This window comes from Heptranchias perlo, chromosome 33 (genome assembly GCF_035084215.1).
Source record: "Heptranchias perlo isolate sHepPer1 chromosome 33, sHepPer1.hap1, whole genome shotgun sequence".
NCBI lineage: Eukaryota > Metazoa > Chordata > Chondrichthyes > Hexanchiformes > Hexanchidae > Heptranchias > Heptranchias perlo.
In genome coordinates this window covers 4,298,554-4,320,125 of record NC_090357.1, presented here as the reverse complement: position 1 = coordinate 4,320,125, position 21,572 = coordinate 4,298,554, and the positions used below count along the sequence as shown (strand labels likewise).

Here is a 21,572-nt window from a genome sequence, read left to right as displayed (position 1 = left end):
TGGCTCTTTGAAAGAGCTATCCAATCAGTGCCACTCCTCCACTCTTTTCCCCATAGTCCCGCAAATTTTTCCTTTTCAAGTATTTATCCAATTCCCTTTCAAAAGTTACTATTGAATCTGCTTCCACCGCCCTTTCAGGCAGCGCATTCCAGATCGTAACAACTCGCTGTGAAAATAAATTTTCTTCATCTCCCCTCCGGTTCTTTTGCTAATTACCTTAAATCTGTGTCCTCTGGGTTACCGACCCTCCTGCCCGTGGAAACAGTTTCTCCTTATTTACTCCATCAAAACCTGTCATCACTTTGAACACCTCTATCAAATCTCCCCTTCACCCTCTCTGCTCCAAGGAGAACAACCCCAGCTTCTGCAGTCTCTCCACATAACTAAACTCCCCCATCCCTGTTACCAATCTGATATATCTCCTCTGCATCCTCGCCAAGGTTCTTTTGCCAATTATCTTACCACGGGATCTTCAACATCCACCTGAACAGGCAGGTTGGGGGGCTTTATTTAACCTCCCACCTTCTGACAATGCGGCATTCCCCCAGCACAGCACCTCACCAGAGTCGGGTGGTCAAAATCCTGGTGCAGGACTTGAACCCACAACCTTCAGACCCAGGGAGAGATACTACAGTCACAAGAAGAGCGGTAGCTGCGAGTGTGTGGGTGAGGGATTCAGAGTCTGCTGCTACACCATTATTAGTTTCAGAGTAGGAGCATCTGCGTAGTTTCTTAAAAGTCCTTACCTTTGAGGCACTTCTGAGATGGTCGTAGTAAACCTCCTCGATAGCTTGAAAATAAATCACTCCCTTTAATTTACTTTCATGTTTATCTGTTGAAAAATTAGATCATTTCAATAAAATGCCCAGATCGGTTCTTTCAAAGGTTTTTTTTCCCCCTCTCTTTCCCAATATCCTTCCCTTCTCTCCCAACGGCCAAAAATCGCTCACCCAGGTGGCCAATCTTCTCACATGAGCCCAGACAGCGACGGTCGGCAAATGACTGGACCGCGGCGAGGGGCCACCGACCCTGAGCCTATTCCTGGGCGTCTACACTCGTGCAGGAGTCACTGGATTACGATCAGAAAGTGGCCACCCAGGCTCACTTTGCCCCTCCTGAGCCCGGGGGCGCTGACGTTAACCGTAGCACCTCAACTGATGTCCCGGCTGATATCGGCTAACTCCAACGCAGATTAGGAGACGTACCTGGGACACTCTAGTCTGTGAGGTGTAGCATGACACCATGCATCGTCTTCACAAACTGTTCATTTATTTTCCTTCCCCATCACCACCCCCTACCTCCATTTTAATTTTCAGTCTGGGACCTGGGTTTCAATTCAATATCGAACATGGGACCAGTGTCTCCTCACTCTGCCAGCTGTATGGATCTATTTACGTGAGTTTGGGATACTTTCCGCTCAGCTCCTAGTGGTGTGAACACGAGGGATGCCAACTCTGCAGGATTGCCCTGGAGTCTCCAGGAATTGAAGATTCCTGAGCAAAACCCGGGAGAAAAAAAATCACAGGGGCATTAAATAAAATTGTGTTTTTTTCCTTTTCTTTGAACACTTTCATTTATTAGTTGTAGAAATATTGGAGATGGGAGATTAAAAAAAATGCTGTTGCACTAACAGTCAAGATTAATTCAATTGGGTAACAAAGAGTCTGTTCTCTTTCCAATTGGTCGCGGGAAGGCAGTGCATCTAGAGAATGGACCAATGGCGGAGTGTGGGCGGGGCGGTTCAAAGCGGGAGGTCATGTGATGAAATCTCCAGGATTGCGTTCAACCAGAGTTGGCAACCCGAGTGAACCCACAGCACTAAACTGTCTTCACTTTTGCACTAATAGGTGCTAAGCATAGACCCCATCCCAGCCCCCGAAAGATTACTGATACGCAGAAACTAAGATGTCCCAGCAGGCAGTAAAGAGATTCTCACTGCGGTTAGGACAGATAGACATCGTTAGGGCAGAATTGAGGGGAGCTTCACTCTGCTAGCCCATGCTAGATGCCGTCACTGCATACAAACATGGTAAAGTGTTTTCATATCAAGTACTGGTGCCTCTCCCAGTAAGGAACGTAGGAACAGGAGGAGGCCATTCAGCCCCTCAAGCTTGTTCCGCCATTCAATTAGATCATGGCTGATCTGTATCTTAACTCCATCTACCCGCCTTGGTTCCATAACCCTTAATACCCTTGCCTAACAAAAATCTATCAGTCTCAGTTTTGAAATTTTCAATGGACCCCCTCCCCTCCCCTCCCCACCTTACTGGGGTTCCACAGATCTGACAAAATAAAAAATAAATCAAAAAATGTCAAAAACGAAACTCCAACCGTTCAAAGGTCACTTACCCACGTAATAAGACAGCGTCCGCTTAATTCGGTCAAAGACAAACCAACGTTTTCTCCAGGATTTGATTTTCCCGCCCATTTTCGTCAGGTAACCTTTACACATCTTCTCAGACATGGTCACCTGGTAGCAGATTTCCAGGTTGTGACCCGACGATTCGATGTGGGACCGTAGGTCAAAGTCTTCCTTTCTGATCGGTAGGTACCGGGTTAAAGGTCGCGCCTGAAAGACAGGTCAAAACGAGTGAGTGGAAATCAAGACAGAACCGTCATTAAGACCCGAGAACACCCTCAGCGAGAGGAAGGTTCGATCTTGGGACTAATCTGTCCCTTTCCCCCCTTCTTCCGGGGGTGCGGGGACAGAGAGACCTGGGGGTACATGTGCACAAATCTTTGAAGGTGGCAGGACAGGTTGAGAAAGCGGTTAAAAAAGCATAGGGGATCCTGGGCTTTATTTCCACATCGTTCACCTGAGGAAGGAGGTAGCCTCCGAAAGCTTGTGAATTTAAAATAAAATTGCTGGACTATAACTTGGTGTTGTAAAATTGTTTACAATTGTCAACCCCAGTCCATCACCGGCATCTCCACATTATAAATAGAGGCATAGAGTACAAAAGCAAGGAAGTCATGATGAACCTTTATAAAACACTGGTTCGGCCACAACTGGAGTAATGTGTCCAATTCTGGGCACCGCACTTTAGGAAGGATGTGAAGGCCTTAGAGAGGGTGCAGAAAAGATTTACTAGAATGGTTCCAGGGATGAGAGAATTCAGTTACGTGAATAGACTGGAGAAGCTGGGGTTGTTCTCCTTAAAGCAGAGAAGGTTGAGAGAAGATTTGATCGAGGTGTTCAAATCATGATAGGTCTGGACAGAGCAGATGGTGCTGCGAAGGGAGTATTGTGTTTACCCTCTGTGTAGTTCCCTGACTGCTTTACATAACAATAATGGAGAAAATTGATATATATATTTTCATGTACTGCACTCATACAATATCACAGGAAGGACAGCTGTTTCTGCCCGAAATAAACAAAGAGCTTAAGTCGCTATAACCAGCAACTTTGAAATTAATATTAATTTATAAAACACTGGTTGGGCCCCAGCTGGAGTATTGGGTCCAATTCTGGGCACCGCACTTTAGGAAGGATGTCGAGGCCTTAGAGAGGGTGCAGAGGAGATTTACTAGAATGGTACCAGGGATGAGGGACTTCAGTTATGTGGAGAGACTGGAGAAGCTGGGATTGTTCTCCTTAGAGCAGAGATGGTTAAGGGGAAATTTAATAGAGGTGTTCAAAATCATGAAGGGTTTTGATAGAGTAAATAAGGAGAAACTATTTCCACTGGCAGAAGGGTCGGTAACCAGAGGACACAGGTTTAAGGTGATTGGCAAAAGATCCAAAGGTGACATGAGGATAAACTATTTTATGCAGCGAGTGGTTATGATCTGGAATGCGCTGCCTGAAAGGGCGGTGGAAGCAGATTCAATCGTGGTTTTCAAAAAGGAATTGGATAAGGGAAAAAATTTGCAGGGCTACGGAAAAAGAGCGGGGGAATGGGACTAACTGGATTGCTCTTACAAAGAGTCAGCACAGGCTCGATGGGCCGAATGGCCTCCTTCTGTGCTGTTTTGATTCTATGATTCCGTTCTTTGCTGGAGGCATTGACTCTTACTGCGCTCCAGTTATCTCTGGTACTTCACCCAAGGGGCTATTCTTCATGTTTCGAGACCAATCAGTGACCATCCGTGAGATGGCCTCCAATCTAATCCTCATCCCAACATTCACTTTCCAGCAGATGTCACTAGGTGGCGATCAACAGCTGGAACCCTCGCTGATCTTCTCTCCAGATCTGAGGAACTGGCTGAGTTTAGTTAACTCAAAAATGACTAGGGTTCGAGCCTGGAACCGTCCAATGGGTGGTGAATAAATCTGGGGGCTGTTTTTAAGCGTCAGGGAATAAGTGTTAACCATGGCTCAGTCAGTAGCACTCTCGCTGCTGAGTCAGAAAGTTCACGTGTTCAAGTCCCACTCCAGAGACTTAAGCGTGTAATCCAGGCTGACACTCCCAGTGCAGTACCGAGGGAGTGCTACACTGTCGGATGAGACGTTTATCCAAGGCCCCATCTGCCCGTTCAGGTGGGTGTAAAAGATCCCACATCACTATTCGAAGAAGAGCAGGGGAGTTTTCCCCAGAGTCCTGGGCCAATATTTATCCCTCAACTAACATCACTAAAATAGATTATCTGATCATTATCACATTGCTGTTTGTGGGATCTTGCTGTGCGCAAATTGGCTGCTGTGTTTCCTACATTACAACAGTGGCTACACTTCAAAAGTACTTCATTGGCTGTAAAGCGCTTTGGGACGTCCTGAGATCGTGAAAGGTGCTCTGTACGAACATAAGTAATAGAAGCAGGAGTAGGCCAGACGGCCCCTCGAGCCTGCTCCACCGTTCAATAAAATCTTGGCTGATCTTCTACCTCAACTCCACTTTCCTGCCCAATCACCATATCCCTTGATTCCCCTCGAGTCCAAAAATCTATTGATCTCAGGCTTAAGTACACTCAACGACTGGGCATCCACAGCCCTCCGGGGTAGAGAATTCCAAAGATTCACAACCCTCTGAGTGAAGGACTTTCTCCTCATCTCAGTCCGAAATGTCCGACCCCTTATCCAGCCAGGGGAAACAGCCTCTCAGCATCTACCCTGTCAAACCCTCTCAGAATCTTATATGTTTCAATGAGATGATATAAATGCAAGTTCTTTCTTTATTACTTAGAAGTGGCAAGGTCAGATTACTCAATAACTATCTGCTTTACTTGATGCACAGCAGCAAAACATGGTGACAGTATTAGTAAACAAAGCCTCATTATCACAGGCATCCTTCAGTTGACAAGTTAGATGCCTTTAATCCCTTCATGTGCAGGGCCCTCCCTGTTGTGGTGCTGGCAGCGTGTTTTTGTTTCAGTAAGGCCACGCCACAGATCATCCAGAGCCTGGTGGGTAGTTGGGCTGCCTATTTCAAGGCCTCTACTTTTGCGGTTCTGAACTGAGCCACTAATGTGACTTAGTAGAATCATTCGCTCTCTGATTTTCCTTCCCTCCCTATCTCTGTAACCTCCTCCAGCCCTACAACCCTCCGAGAATTCTGCGTCCCTCCAATTCTGGCCTCTTGCGCGTCCCCGATTTCCTTCGCCCCACAATTGGCGGCTGTGCCTTCAGCTGCCTGGGCCCTAAGCTCTGGAATTCCCTCCCTACACCTCTCCGCCTCTCTCTCCTCCTTTAAGACGCTCCTGAAAACCTACCTCTTTGACCAAGTCACCTGTCCTAATATCTCCTTATGTGGCTCGGTGTCAAATTTTGTCCGATTACACTCCTGTGAAGCGCCTTGGGATGTTTTACTACGTTAAAGGCGCTATATAAATGCAAGTTGCTGTTGTCCTCAGCTTGGCGGTGCTGGCAGTATCAGGAGCCCAGTAAGTGGAGGAGGAGGTAGAACAATGAACTGTGCCAATGCATCACTGCTGTGGAACCAGGAATCTTATTTCCATTGCTATTCCTCTGCAATAGCATTAATAAAAAAAACAAAGTTTGCACGATCCCGGTGAGCAGGTACCTGTGAAAAATTTTTCTCCCGCATCTTGACCTCTTTATCGACCAACTGCTGCCGGTGCACGGTCTCGTCTTGTAGCCGCTTCTCCAGCTCCTCTCGTCTCTTGCGCTCCTCTTCAAAAGCCTGCCGACGCATTTCCATCTCACGTGCCTGTGGGGTGGGGGGTGAAGGGGCAGGGCAGGGGAGGGGAGAGGGAGAACAACACCAACGTCAACATCCAGAAAACTGACCCAACTCGTTGGTCAAGGCTTCGTCGACAGCACCTCCCAAACCCGCGATCTCCCACCGCCTAGAGGGACAAGGGCAGCAGGTGCGTGGGAGCACCATCACCTCCAAGTTCCCCTCCACCTCACACACCATACCCCCCCCCGGACCTATGTCGGCCGTTCCTTCATCGTCACTGGGTTAAAATCCTGGAACTTCCTACCAAACAGCACTGGGGGAGTACGCAGGGCTTGGAAAGGGACTTCAAAAAGAGGACAGGAAAATGGATTTGGAGGGAAAATACACTGGAGAGTGATTCATCCTCACTGCATCTTTAGAGACATTCCCTAAATCAGTGGCTGACTGGTTTAAGGCAGGAGTGCGAGATGGAGTTTGGTAAGCAGAGACTTGACTGCTGAACGATGGTGTTTTAAAACCTGAAGTAAAGTTATTCCTTTTCATTCAATCTTGACTTATAAAGAAATCTGGACCAACCTCAAAATAAGAATTTAGTGGTTTTTTTTTTAGTGAAATCGTAAACGTATTTGAAAAGATAGCGTTTGCAATATTGCTACACAGAGTGACTGGAGGAAATCTTCTCCCGCTGTCTGTTAACAGATTTGTATTTTTTTGTGAATACAGGTGCCCCTTGAACTCAAACAATTATTGCTGAGGAGACGTCAATCACCGTCCCTGGAAGGGCCTGGTTTTGGGCGGGGGGGGGGGGGGGGGTGGGGGTGGGGTGGAGAATGCCAGAAAGTGAAAAATACACAAACACACACAAGCCCAAGTGGGACTTCTGAGAGTTTTGAACTTTCAACCCCGACAACTCAAAGAAGTCTGAACATTTTAATTTCTACTGAAAGACAAACAGGAAATGATTGTAAAGCATTATTGAACTCTCCGGGGCCGGCTGACCTCAGAGAGGGAAGGAATGAACCTGATTCTGATCTTCTGTTTCAGACTGTGTGCAGTGTGGCACATCTCCCAGACCGTTTTTGAAAGAAACATTGGCTGAACCTGGCATGGGGTTAACATGTAACTCATTTATGAACGCACAGAACTAAAGTTTAAAAATTAACAAGCCTCAAGTAAGTCTGGAGTTTAGAAGAACCTTTGTTCCCCAGAGCCCACTGGATGTGGAATGAACTGTGAGAAAAGGCAGAGGCTCCGTCAATTAACTCCTTCAAAAAGGAGCGGGATAAATTTCTGATTGGGAGCGGGGGTGGAGGTTATAAACAGATAAACTACAGGACATGAGGGTACTATTGTAAGTCGGGTGGAGGGAGGGAGATGTTGCTTATCGAGGGCAGCAGGTCTGGGTTGAATGGTGGAGAGACCAGAATGGATTCTAAAGTTTTACACAACAGCTTTTGGGGTTCGGGGAGTATGTAGACAAATACTTTCCATTGACAATTAAATGGATGAGCTGACGCCCAGAGTAGGATAGATTGGCCATGGTAATGTGGAAGAACGGGCTTCAAGGGAGAATAGCCTTTCCTCCCTCCATCCAAAACTTCCCAACTGCATTTCTCTGCAGCCCTGTCAGGAGTTGGACAGGAACTCCCAGATGACATGAGTTTTTTTTTAACAAAGAATGCACAGCACAGAAACAGGCCATTCGGCCCAACTGGTCCATGCCGGTGTTTATGCTCCACACGAGCCTCCTCTCACTCCCCTTCATCTAACCCAATCAGCATATCCTTCTATTCGTTTCTGCCTCATGTATTTATCGAGCTTCCCCTTAAAGGCATCTATACTATTCGTCTCAACTACTCCTTCTGGCAGTAAGTTCCACATTCTCACCACTCTCTGGGTAAAGAAGTTTCTCCTGAATTCTTTATTGGATTTATTAGTGACTATCTTATATTTATGGCCCCTATTTTTGGACTCACCCACAAGTTGAAACATCCTCTCTGCATCAACCCTATCGAACCCCTTCATAATTCTAAAGACCTCTATCAGGTCACCCCTCAGCCTTCTCTTTTCTAGAGAAAAGAGGCCCAGCCTGTTCAGTCTTTCCTGATACTTGTAACCTTTCAGTTCTGGTATCATCCTTGTAAATCAGCATTTTAAACATCCCTCGTTCATGGTCAGGACACGCCAAGCTTGGGTTTTCAAAGCATGCAGATTGCAGGAAGTTCTAGAGATTTGCAGCCTTGAGGTGCCGAGTGAAATGGGTTCGAGTAGACGGTGATGCGATGGTGGCCTTGACTTTACCGCAGTGAGGTTGCAGGGAGAAGGGAGACTAACATCAGCGGAGGCACCGGAGCAGGTCAGAAACCTGTCCTATCAGCCAGTGATGTGGGAGGACCCGGGGAGGGCGGGGAAAATCTGGGAATAACTCAGCAGAACAAAGCTGTAAGAAAAATAATTGTCCATTTTTTCCAAGAAAATATAATCCGAGCAATGGTGCATTTTACGTTCTGAGCTGTAACCGATGAGTCGGATCTTGGTTTTAGTGAATCCTGAGTTACGTACCCTTGTTTCCAGTAGTCGAGCTTTCTCTGCTTGCGCCTCCTTCAGCATCTTTTCCATTTCCTCGATCTTGGAGACATCTACACCGCTGGCGCTTCACGGAAAAGAGGAGGAAACAATCGGACATTAAAATCAGAGACGTTGATGAGTCCTGCTAATAAGGTCAAGTCTTTTGAACTATGGATCAAACATGGTATTTTTAATCATTTTAGCAAAGAATAAATCTGCAACACAACTTCAAACCGACTAAAGACAAACTTAGGACCGATGACACAAAGGGGAGTGGAAATCTGGAACTCTCTCCCCCAAAAAGCTGGTGAGGCTGGGGGTCAATTGAAAATTTCAAAACTGAGATTGATAGGTTTTTGTTAGGCAAAGGGTATTAAGGGTCACGGAACCAAGACGGGTAAATGGAGTTAAGATACACATCAGCCATGATCTAATTGAATGGCGGAACAGGCTCGAGGGACTTAACGGACAAAAATCTATCGAGGTCAGTCTTGAAATTTTCAATTGACCCTCCCGGCCTCGACAGCTTTTCGGGGGAGAGAGAGTCGAAGGGATCAGGAGGGAGCTGGTCTCCTGAACTGGTGGAGGTGTCGAGTTTCCTGCCTTTACATCTCATTACCTCACAGTAAATACACCCAACCCCCAGCAAGTACCGCTGGATAATAACTCCGCCTGGCCCAGTATCCGTCAGCTCATTTCAGACATTAATTTTAAAATGCCTGACAAACTGCATTCGTCAAAGCAGAACAAAAAATACCTAACAGAAAAACACACATGTGGGGTACTCGGCGATGGGAGCCTGCAGCAGGTTTCATGTTTTATCCTGTCTCCGAGCTTTTCAGCTATTTTTAAAAAAACACCCTAGGGCACACTTAAAAGGTGTTGTGTACACTGAAGGGCGCAGTTAAGGGTCGACTAGGATTTATTTTTTTGGCTGCATATAGTGATACCACTATTCCCAGCCAGAATGGAGATGATTGGGTAATTCCCTCGTCTATATAGCGCCTTTAATGTAGTAAAACTTCCCAAGGCGTTTCACAGGAGCCACATAAGGAGATATTAGGACAGGTGACCAAAATCTTGGTCAACGAGGTAGGTTTTAAGGAGCATCATAATGGAGGAGAGAGAGGTGGAGAGGTTTAGGGAGGGAATTCCAGAGCTTAGGGCCTAGATAGCTGAAGGCACGGCCGCCAATGGTGGAGCGATTGAAATCGGGGATGCGCAAGAGGCAAGAATTGGAGGAGCGCAGAGATCTCGGAGGGCTGTAGGGCCGAAGGAGGTTACAGAGATAGGGTGGGGGTGAGTCCATGGACGGATTTGAAAACAAGGATGAGAATTTTATAAATCGAGGCGTTGCTGGACCGGGAGCCGATGTAGGTCAGCGAGCACGGGTGATGGGTGAATGGGACTTGGTGCAAGTTAGGAAACGGGCAGCAGAGTTTTGGATGAGCTCAAGTTTATGGAGGGTGGAAGATGGGAGGCCGGTCAGGAGAGCATTGGAATAGTCAAGTCTGGAGGTAACAAAGGCGTGGATGAGGGTTTCAGCAGCAGATGGGTTGAGTTCAGGGGCGGAGACGGGCGATGTTACGGAGGTGGAAGTAGGCGGTCTTGGTGATGGAGCGGATATGTGGTCAGAAGCTCATCTCAGGGTCAAGTAGGTTGAGATGAATTTGCAAATGGTCTGATTCAGCCTCAAGACAGTGGCCAGAGAGAGGGATGGAATTAGTGGCTCGGGAATGGAGGTTGCGAGGGGGATTAAAGACAATGGCTGCCATCTTCTCAATATTTAGTTGGAGGAAATTTTTGCTCATCCAGTTGGACAAGCAGTGTGACAAATGAGAGACAGCGGAGGGGTCGAGAGAGGTGGTGGTGAGGTGGAGTTGGATGTCGTCAGCAAACATAAGGAAGCTGACTGGGTTCACTCAATGCTGTAAGTGACTGGGATTGATCTGACGCGCACAATTTGTATTATGTAACTACTCTCCACTCACTACATTTTGCTGGAGAAATAATCCTGCTGTATTCGGCAGACTCTGTTTGCTGTAGTTTCGGTTACGAGTTCAGAGACTCCCGTAAATTAAAACCACAAGTCCTGCCCCTGCATCCATCTCACCTCTTAGTCAGAAGGTGGTGGGTTCAAGACATACTCCAGTGCCAGTACTGAGGGAGTGCTGCACTGTCGGAGGTGCCGTCTTTCAGATGAGGCGTTAAACCGTGGCCCCATCTGCCCTCTCACGTAAAAGATCCCATGGCCACTATTCGAAGAAGAGCAGGGGAGTTCTCCCTGGTGTCCTGGCCAATATTTATCCCTTAACTGACATCATTAAAACAGATGATCTGGTCATTATCACATTGCTGTTTGTGGGATCTTGCTGTGTGCAAATTGGCTGCCACGTTTCCCACAATACAACAGTGGCTACACTTCAAAAGTACTTCATTGGCTGTAAAGTGCTTTGGGACGTCCTGAGAAAGGCGCTATATAAATGCAAGTTCTTTCTTTCTTTTCCTTATAAGAAGAGATGAAGATGATATTGAGCCCAGCCAGAGTGCTGCACTGTCGGAGGTGCCGTCTTTCGGATGAGACGTTAAACCGAGGCCCCGTCTGCCCTCTCAGGAGGACGTAAAAGATCCCATGGCACTATTTCGAAGAAGAGCAGGGGGAGTTCTCCCCGATGTCGTGTCCTGTACCTTATTCAACTTGGATTCGCACCCCTGCTTATAGAAAATAAAAGTACTGAGCAGGAGTCCAAGGAGCTTCTCCTTTCTTAGAGTCCATCTACTGCTGGCACCTGGACCTCATTCCATCCATGGCTCTTCTACACAGAAATACATACAAGTCATAACAGGCCATTCGGCCCAACCAGTCCGTGTCCGTCGGGGGTGTGGGGTGGGGGGGCCAGGTCGGTGTATTTGTTCCCACAATGCAAAGCTCTCCGACCCACCCTGCAAACTGCTCTCTGACAGCCTGGCACGGAGACCAAATCACGGTGAGAAGATTAAACACACAAGAGGGAACCGAGATCGTTTTCACAGGACTGAACCAAAAACAAAAGGAACATTTGGAATTGACACCAATCCAGCGCTCCACCACTGAAAAATACTTTTGACAGCCAAAGTTCTTCAAAGTTTCTGCTGTTAAAAACCATAAATCACCACCACCCACAGTCCAGATAATAAAAACATATCAAGTAATTCACCCCACATGTTACTGAAAGATTCCTCCTGGATAAAATACAAGTCAGTGGCCAAGTTGGAAAACAGAATACCCTCCGAGTATCACACACAAAGACAACGTGGAGGCTAACCTCCCCCGCAAATGTAAATGGACCATTGTGCAAGTGTAGGTGTACTGGGTAGAATAGCCATAGCAAGCTTTACTCATTCTGCAATGGATATACAAGGTCAGGTCTGGAGTATCGGGGATATTAACTGTCCATGAGAAGAGATAAAAAATATAGTAGGTGCATCGTAAATTGATCAAGCAGGGGAGTATTTTGGTATGAATAGAGGTTGTGTAATGTGTACTGGGAAGAGATAAGACTTAGAATGTTGCAGAGAACTAATGGGCACTTCTGGGTGGAAAGCTCAGAGTGTAATAAACATCCTACGATATCAAAGTCCGGCACAACGAATGGTAGCACCTAACCTTAACCACTAAACCAGCTTACATGTCAACAGCTTACACACAGGTGATGACATATCGTACCCACGTTTGTCCTATGTAATTAAACCTATAAAGGATACAACACACGGATGGAGTTCCTGGGGAACTGCTCAGGCGAGGGTAAGCAGTCAAGACCACACACTTGTGATCTCCTGATGTGAGGTCGTTGGTACGTGAGTTACAATCGATACCGATCTCCATATGTAAGGGATTGTGTTTTATTATATCATTGATTTGATTAAATAAAGATGTTTCAATGTTTCCTAGTCCTTAAACTTTTATTAGAGGTTAAGGTGTAGGACAATATTCTCTAAAAACCCAACACATTACACCTCAGTCCAGGGGCCTTTGGACCAATGTAACAGACCATTACAACTTGGCTCTGGGACCTTCTTGCTCTGATTAGCTTAGTCCCACACTGGGTGATGCTTTTTCCCACTGACCCATCAAGTGAGCTCCAATTTCAGTGTTGAAATTATTTTCTGTTGGATTTTACATGAGAGAGTTTCTATATCGAGAGACCAGTCAAAAAACACGGGCAAGATAGGAGAAAACCGACTCTCTACAGGTCACATGTGAAACATTATGTATTGCCTTTATCTGCAATTAATTCTGGACTGTTCAAACTGGTAACTGTTAACATCTGGGCTGGCGTTTTCTACGTGTGGATTATACACGAGTGAAATTAGTCCATTCTTTCCTTTCCAATGCACTTTGCTTTTCGCTGCTTTAGCTGAGGCCTCAGTACAGGCGGCACTCATTACACATTGGCCCAGTTTTATCATTTTGCACAGTTATTGCATTTTCAGTTCAGGTCACCAAGACACAAGGGAGACATTCAAAGCCTGGAGGCAGTGCAAAGAAGAGCCATGGGGCTGATGGCTAGTCTCAGAGGGACTGAGTTATGAGGAAGGACAGGTGAAACTTGGGCTCTTCAGCTTGGAAGGGAAGCAATTGAGAAAGGACCTCATAGGAGGTGCAGTGGGCAAATGGAAAATCTGACAGTGAAACTGTCATAACAGGACAAGTGGACACAGATACAAACTGGTGAATTAGGACTGATGTGGGGAAGCTCTTCTCCACAGAGAGCGATCAACATGTGCAATGGATTCATGGGGAGGCAACAAGTGTGGAATCATGTGCAAAAAAAGCAGTAGGATGTTGAGATTGGGGAGTGGGTAGGTGGATGAGCTGGCTGGACCCATATCATCTTCATCTCTACTTACAAAGAAAAGAAAGAACCAACTTGCATTTATATAGCGCCTTTCTCAGGATGTCCCAAAGCACTTTGCAGCTAATGAATACTTTTGAAACATAGTCACTGTTGTAATGTGGGAAACGCGACAGCCAATTTGCGCACAGTAAGCTCCCACAAAGTGATGACGTTTTAATCTGTTTTAGTGATGTTGATTGAGGGATAAATATTAGCCAGAACTCCCCTGCTCTTCTTCAAATAGTGGCCTTGGGATCTTTACCATCCACCTGAGAGGGCAGACGGAGCCTCGGTTTAACGTTTTATCCGAGAGGCGGCACCTCTGACAGTGCAGCACTCCCTCAGCACTGCACTGGAAGTGTCAGCCTAGATTATGTGCTAATCTTGTCTTGGGTTTGTTTTTTTGTTTAGATGATTACATTTTACAAGTATGCGGCTTTGTGAATGAAAGAGTGATTTCATTATGGATTACATCAAAATCCCCAAATAATTCTCAGTCATCCCTTCCTCCTGAAACCCAAGCTCGTCATCACCTGACCACTACTTCCTGATTGACCTCATCGCCTCTCCTACTCTTTCCAGCCTCAGTGATGTCCTTAGATGTCAGCCATGGGGCTCAGTGGGCAGCACTCTCACTTTTAAATCAGAAGGTTGTGGGTTTAAGTCCCACTCCAGAGACTTGAGCACAAAATCTAGGCTGACATTTCAGTGCGGTACTGAGGGAGTGCTGCACTGTCGGAGGTGCCGTCTTTCGGATGAGACGTTAAACCGAGGCCCTATCTCCCCTCACAGGTGGATGTAAAAGATCCCACGGCCCTATTCGAAGAAGAGCAGGGGAGTTCTCCCTGGTGTCTGGGCCAATATTTATTCCTCAAACAACATCACTAAAACAGACTATTTGGCCATTGTTTGTGGGACCTTGCTGTGCATAAATTGGCTGCTGCTTTTCCTACATTACAAAAGTAACTACACTTCAAAAAGTACTTCATTGGCTGTAAAGTGCTTTGCGGGGGAGGGTCCTGAGGTCATGAAAGGTGCTGTAAAATGCAAGTTCTTTCTTTCTTTTACACTCTGAGTTTTCACCACCACCTGCATTTCTCAATTAGAAAGAAAAGTCTGAACAGATTTTTAAATACTCTGCCGTGCTGAGTGTAAAACTTTACTCAGTTTTCAGTACACTGCAGTTAGCAGCAGTTAATTACTTCTTTTTGCTCGGGTGTTACTGTACACACATATAGTGAGCTGACACTGACTGACACACGCACACACGCGCCTGCGAGCTGTACGGTGCCAGACAAGAGTGAACTCCTCCTTATTATTTGGTGCATCCTGTAGAATCTGAACAATTGTGGAGGTATTGGAATTCTCGTGTAGAGAAAGAAAGACTTTAATTTATATAGTGCCTTTTACAGCCTCAGGATGTCCCAAAGCACTTTACAGCCAATGAAGTACTTTTGAAGTGTAGTCACTGTTGTAATGTAGGAAACGCGGCAGCTAATTTAGGAAAAGCAAGATCCCACAAACAGCAATGTGATAATGACCAGATGATCTGTTTTAGTGATGTTGATTGAGGGATAAATATTGGGCCGGGCACCAGGGAGAACTCCCCCCTGCTCTTCTTCGAAGTAGTATCGTAGGATCTTTTACATCCACCTAAGAGGGCAGACGAAGCCTCGGATTAACGTCTCATCTGAAAGATGGCACCTCCGACAGGGCAGCACTCCCTCGGTACTGCACTGGAGTGTCAGCATAGATTTTATGCTTAAGTCCCTGGAGTGGGACTTGAACCCACAACCTTCTGACTCAGAAAAATCAGAGGCAAGACTGATACTCACTGAGCCAAGGCTGACACCTAGAACACTGTAAAAGAACATTAGAAAGGCAAGCTTGTAATCGCTCTCAAATTTCCTCCCTCTGTTCCACCTCTCACCCTTTAGCTCTTCTTCTTCTTCTGTTCTCCTGATGCATTAATCTCACTCTATAAATGCAGTTTGTTGTTGAGTAAAAACTAATGAACAATCTAAGCAAAAGAATTTTAAATATGTAACAGCATTATATGTTTAAAGTTAAAACCATTGGTTTAGTGAGCTTTTTAAAAAAACTCTTTATGTATTAGATAAACAGAAGAACTTCAGAAACAGGAAAGAATTGATTTCAGTTTTGTGGGTGATTGGAAAGACCAGACGGTGGATGATTTGAGGTTTCACCAGAGAGTCAGTCAAGAGACTTGAAATCACAGGGAGAGAGTGAGGTGCAGGGAGAGAGCAAGAAAGAGAGTGGGACTGGGAGACAAAGTGAGATTGTCAGATTGCAAGCTACAGGGGGAGAATGAGAGAGACCAGCTGATCTTTTCCTGCCCATCAATTTTGTATGTTCGCGCGAGAGAGCATCAGCAGACTATTTGACCATGGACTGCATCACACTCGAGCCTGATCCTTTCCTTATTTGGCTATCCAGCAGGAATCAGTGGATTGTGATCAGAAGCCGCAACCCTGGCTGATGTATCTCTTCTCCAGGCCAATTGTAACACCTCCTATTGTACCTGGCTGAGATCAACTAACTCAACACAGAACAAGGATTGAATTATCTGACACAGGATCTTCTAGTCTGTGTGACTCAGTACCATGTTTATGTATATCTCCTAATGAAAGAAAGAACTTGCATTGATCGCCTGTCTCAGAAATGGCCCCCATACACTTCTCACACAGTGAACTGCTTTGAAGTGCAGTCACTGTTATCGTGTGGCCGTACACGGTGGCCATTTTGCGCACACCAACACCCCATAAACAGCATCGAGATAAATGACTGGTTAATCTGTTTATGGCGGCGTTAGTGCAGGGGAGAGTGTTGGCCTGGGCACTGGGAGAACTCCCAGTTCTTCTTCAAAATGGTGCCGTGAGCTCAGTAACTCCAACCTGAGGCATTAAACAGGCAGACAGGGCCTTGGTTAAAGGTCTCATGTGAAGGATGGTGTCTCCGACAGTGCTCTGGAACATTATTCTTATGGGCTCAAGTCCTGGATTGTGGCTTGATCCCTCAACCTTCTGACTCAGAGGCAAGAGTGCGACCAACTGAGCCAAGCTGACAAGACTAATGCACGTTATTATAAAGCAGGGATAAAACCACATCAGACTTCTCGAAACCCTTCATTATCCGAAGCGAGCTCCTCATTTAAGTCTTTTAAAAAACTTTCTATTTTAGTATTTCAGCCTTCGAAAGGTTAAAGGATCTGGAACCTGTGCCAACGAGTGAGCAAGGCATGCAAACTGACTGGAAGAAACCTCTCGGGGAGGGTTGAAAGTGCAGCTCCTAGGTGCCAGGAACTCGCAAGGCGGTCATCCCCGTCAAGAGATCCGGCAACAGATGAGAACGAAACGCAGACAAATCCCGGGCTGGCAGCTACGCCTAAAGTCAAACCCCAGGACGATGAGCCCCCTGACAAGCAAACCCAGCAACCCTCCGCTACCTGAAGAAATGGCTTTCTGCTTGCTAGAACAAGACCGTTTGCAAAAAAAAAAAGACCTTTTGGCTTTTGTTAGGTACAAGTGCTGTTACTCATCATTCTAAAAACAAAAAGGAACAAGAGAGCGCCCTCGCTGTAGTGAGCATACTCACCTGCCACACTTCTTGTAATGATTGGAAGCCATAAGTTCAGCACAAGCCCTGGCTACATTTCCCAACACAAAGAACCGGAAAAACCTTTCTTGCCCTCATTTCCAGGATAGATTGGTGACATGAGGGGAGGTAAAAGCTTTGTCTTAAGAAGCAAAACGATTAAGAGCAATATCGTTTCTCTCTCGTTCTCTCTCTCTCTCTCTCTCTCTGAAACTTTAGCAGATGCAAACATGGAACAAGTGCACGATGGAAGGAGTGGAGCAAAGCTGGTAGGAAAACCTGGAGTGGAGTCTTTATCCATTCACAGAATCCCAGCTACTTCGGCACAGGCGGACCCTTTAAGCTGATTCTGGTGCTAGCTCCGCATCAGAACTTTCTACCCTAATCCCATTTCTCTGCTCTTTAGCATTTGGCGTTTATTCCATCGCGCAGAGGGAACTGATTTTTCAGTCCTGTGTTGCGGGAAGGACCAAATTCACATTTAATCCACAGAATACCCCAAAAGTGTGCCTTAAGACAGGCATTGCAGTGGCCACTGGCGACCGGAACTATCTCCCCAGTACTGTTAACCCTTTCTCCTTTCAAATATAGCCATAAAAAGGTGTTAATTTTCCAATGAAAATCATGAAAATTCTTATTTTTTTTGGACAGGAGAGTTGTACACTTTAACTGGGCTGTTCCTGGCCTTCTGTAGATGGGATCAATTCCAGGAAAATCCTGCACTGTGGAAAACACTGCCACGAACATAGGAACAGGAGGAGGCCATTCAGCCCCTCAATCCTATTCCACCATTCAATCCATGTCCCTTTGATACCCTTACTTAACAAAAAATCTATCGATCTCAGTCTTGAAAACTCCAATTGACCCCCAGTCTCGACAGCCTTTTGGGGGGAAAGAGTTCCACATTTCCACTACCCTTTGTGTGAAAAAGTGCTTCCTGATTTCGGTCCTGAACGTCCTAGCTCTAATTTTAAGGTTATGCCCCCTTGTTCTGGTTTCCCCCCACCCGAGGAAATAGTTTCTGTGTAATTGCCCTATTGAATCCCTTAATCATTTTAAACACCTCGATGAGACCACTCCTCAACCTTCTAAACTCAAAGGAATACAAGCCAAGTTTATGCTTCCCGAGCTATCTATTCTAATCTCAGTTTCCTGTCCTTTCCCTGTGCTCCTTAGTGTTTGTCATATTCCTTTTTTAAAAAATTAATTCTCAGGATGTGGGCGTCGCTGGCAAGGCTGGCATTTATTGCCCATCCCATAGTTGCTCGTGGTTTGATACAACTGAGTGGCTTGCTAGACCACTTCAGAGGGTGGTTAAGAGTCAACCACGCTGGCGTGGGACTGGAGTCACGTATAGACCAGACTGGGTAAGGACGGCTGGTTTCCTTCCTCTAAAGGGACATTAATGAACCAGTTGGGTTTTTACGGCAATCCGACAGTTTCATGGTCACTTTTACTGATATTGCTTCTGATCGCTATCCAGTGACCCCACTGCTGGAAAGATTGTGCGCGCGAATTTCAGGTAGGGGAAAGAATCAAAATTCAATGACGCCTCCTGCAGTCGAACTGCTCACCAAAATTCACTGTCTGGACCTACCCGAGCGACGAATGGCCACTTGGGTGAAGTGCAGGAGGGAAGGGGCGCCTGCACCCCAGGAGAGAAGAGGAGAAAAAAAATACAGAGGAGCAGAAAAAAAAAAATAATTTTCCTCGATTCAGTAGCACGTCTGCACTAAATGAAGGCACGTAGTTCCTTTAACAGACTAACTGTACCTCAATTACCATTCCAAAGGACCGCGTACTGCTTTCCTGTTGCGTGTCAGGAAATAATTAGCCACTTGTAACGTACTTTGGATATGGATACAGACACCACAATCGTTGTCTCATTTGGAGAATGACGCAGCCTCTCACGATAGATTTTTTCCCCTCTAAAGCACAAACCAGATCGGAAAGGGGAAATTTCAAGTCTCTCTTGATAAAATCACGATATTTTTTTCAAGACTAAAACATTAAGGGAATTCTCCAGAGCAAGTCCTGACAGAGGCTTGAATCTCAAACATTTGTGTGTATAAAATACACCATGTTATGTAAAACCCTCCCGATGGACGAAGGCCTAGCCTTCTTAGGAACAGGAGCAGGCCATTCAGCCCCTCGAGCCTGTTCCAACATTCAATTAGATCACGGCTGATCTGTATCTTAACTTCATCTTGGTTCCGTAACCCTTAATACCCTCGCCTAACAAAAATCTATCAATCTACTTGCTGGTTGTAGTATTGAACACGTTATGAGCTGAGTTGTTGAGATGCTGGAACTGATCTCAGTGTCCCTGGGTTTTGTGGAGAGGTGACACAGTTCCTGCTCCTGATCTCCGATATAGCGATTCCCGGCAGGGAATTGCGTGCATGTTAACACTGAGTAGGAGTTGCCAGCCCTCAAGGAGTCTCCAGGACACCGCGGCGAGCAAAACCCGGGAGAAAAATCACAGAGGAATTTTTTTTAAAAATGAGCTTAGTTTTCATTTTCTTTGTTTATTCGTTGGAAAAACATTGGAGATGGTTGCGGGGGTGGGGTGATTGAAGGTCATGTGATGAAACCTCCAGGAATATGTCCAACCAGAGTTGGCAACCACTCGATCGAGGACAAGGTTGGGGTCAGCTGACCTGTGTTACGGAACATTCTGGTAATGCTCACCACTCTGGGTCAGAAGTAAAACTCGCCGTTTGGGCAAGTTACTGGAGAGCAGCTGGTCCCTGTGGAACTGGATCCAACATAGTGGGGGGTCAACACCTGCAGGTAAGGAGGGGGAATAAAGCAGCCTAGACCCCCCCACCTCACCCCGCGTTAGCTCATCCGTACCTTTGTTATCTCCAGACATGACTATTCTTATGTTCTCCTGGCCGGCCTCCCACCGTGCACCCTCCGTAAACTTGAGCTCATCCAAAAACCCTAACCCGCATCAAGTCCCGTTCACCCATCACCCCCTGTGCTCACTGACCTACATTGGCTCCCGGACCGGCAACACCTCGATTTTAAAATTCTCATCCTTGTTTTCAAATCCCTCCATGGCCCTCGCCCCTCCCTATCTCCGTAACCTCCTCCAGCCCTACAACCCTCCGAAATCTCTGCGCTCCTCCAATTCCGGCCTCTTGCGCATCCCCCGATTTCCTTCGCTCCACCATTGGCGGCCGTGCCTTCAGCTGCCTCGACCCTAAGCTCTGGAATTCCTTCCCTAAAGCTCTCTGCCTCTCTCTCCTTTTTAAGACGCTCCTTAAAACCTACCTCTTTGACCAAGCTTTTGGTCACCTGCCCTAATATCTCCTTATGTGACTCGGTGTCAGGTTTTGCTTGCTAATCGCTCCAGTGAAGTGCCGTGGGACGCTTTACTACATTAAAGGCGCTGTATAAACGCAAATTGTTGTGGTTGTATGTGAGTCTAGCCAGGCTGATTGCTGACTCTCGTACTGCTGACTCATCCATCTCACACATGCTGCAGGTAAACATGGAAACGGAGCTGTGGGCTGAGTGAAGGTCACCCTCACTGGTCTCACTGACACTCAGCCGTCAGATAACATCAGAAAATCTTCATCTTAAAATTCAGCTCACAAACAACGATTCAATGGGCTCATCGCACGCAAATCACCCTCAATCGGACAGTTTTTTAAAAAAGAAACGCTTTGAATGAATTTGTGCAATACCAGGGCCCTAATATAAAGAAAAAGAAAGAGCTTGCATTTATATAGCACCTTTCACAACCTCAGGACATCCCAAAGTGCTTTACAGCCAATGAAGGTCTATAGTTTCCTACATTACAATAGTGACTGCACTTTACAAGTACTCACTTGGCTGTAAAGTGCTTTGGGCCGTCCTGAGGTTGTGTAAGGCGCTGTATAAATGCAAGTTCCTTCCTCTTTTCTCTAATGCTCCCAGATCATTAGGCACGGAGTTTATATGGAAAAGTGTCCCACTGTTTCCAAAAGACACAGACAATGGCATCTGGTTTAAGTTTAAGAATTTTCTATGCAAGCCGCTCAAAAAACTGGAGTGTCCAACTGCAGTCAGTGGGAAACAGGATCAGGATCAGGATGTAATGAGCCCTATCCTGCTACCGGCGTCTCACTCCCACCCACATATAAAATGGTAGCCTTGAAGGAGGGCAGGAGGACTGGCTGTGTGCAGGTGATCAGCTGCTCCCGCCCAAGGGAAAAGAATAGTCTTTAGCTCCCCTCTTGAGTCAGAGATCGTGGGTTCAAGTCCCCACTCCAGAGGCTTGGAGCACAAAATCTAGGCTGACTCTCCCAGTGCAGTACTGAGGGAGTGCCGCACTGTCAGAGGTCCCGTCTTTTGGATGAGACGCTAAACCCGAGGCCCCGTCTGCCCTCTCAGGCGGACGTAAAAGATCCCCCGCCACTATTTCGAAGAAGAGCAAGGGAAG

General features: G+C 46.3%; 1 protein-coding gene across 14 annotated transcripts in view; it reads right to left on the bottom strand.

Moving 5' to 3' along the window:
• phldb1b (pleckstrin homology-like domain, family B, member 1b) overlaps positions 1-21,572 on the bottom strand; it is a 283,632-nt gene that overhangs the window by 9,290 nt on the left and 252,770 nt on the right. For all 14 annotated transcript variants that reach the window (XM_067970865.1, XM_067970873.1, XM_067970876.1 and 11 more), the window contains 4 exons: positions 8,643-8,733; positions 5,961-6,107; positions 2,350-2,569; positions 747-832 (listed from right to left, as the gene is read on the bottom strand). In XM_067970865.1, coding sequence (XP_067826966.1) covers positions 747-832; positions 2,350-2,569; positions 5,961-6,107; positions 8,643-8,733 — 544 coding nt within the window. The remainder of the gene's footprint in view (positions 1-746; positions 833-2,349; positions 2,570-5,960; positions 6,108-8,642; positions 8,734-21,572) is intronic.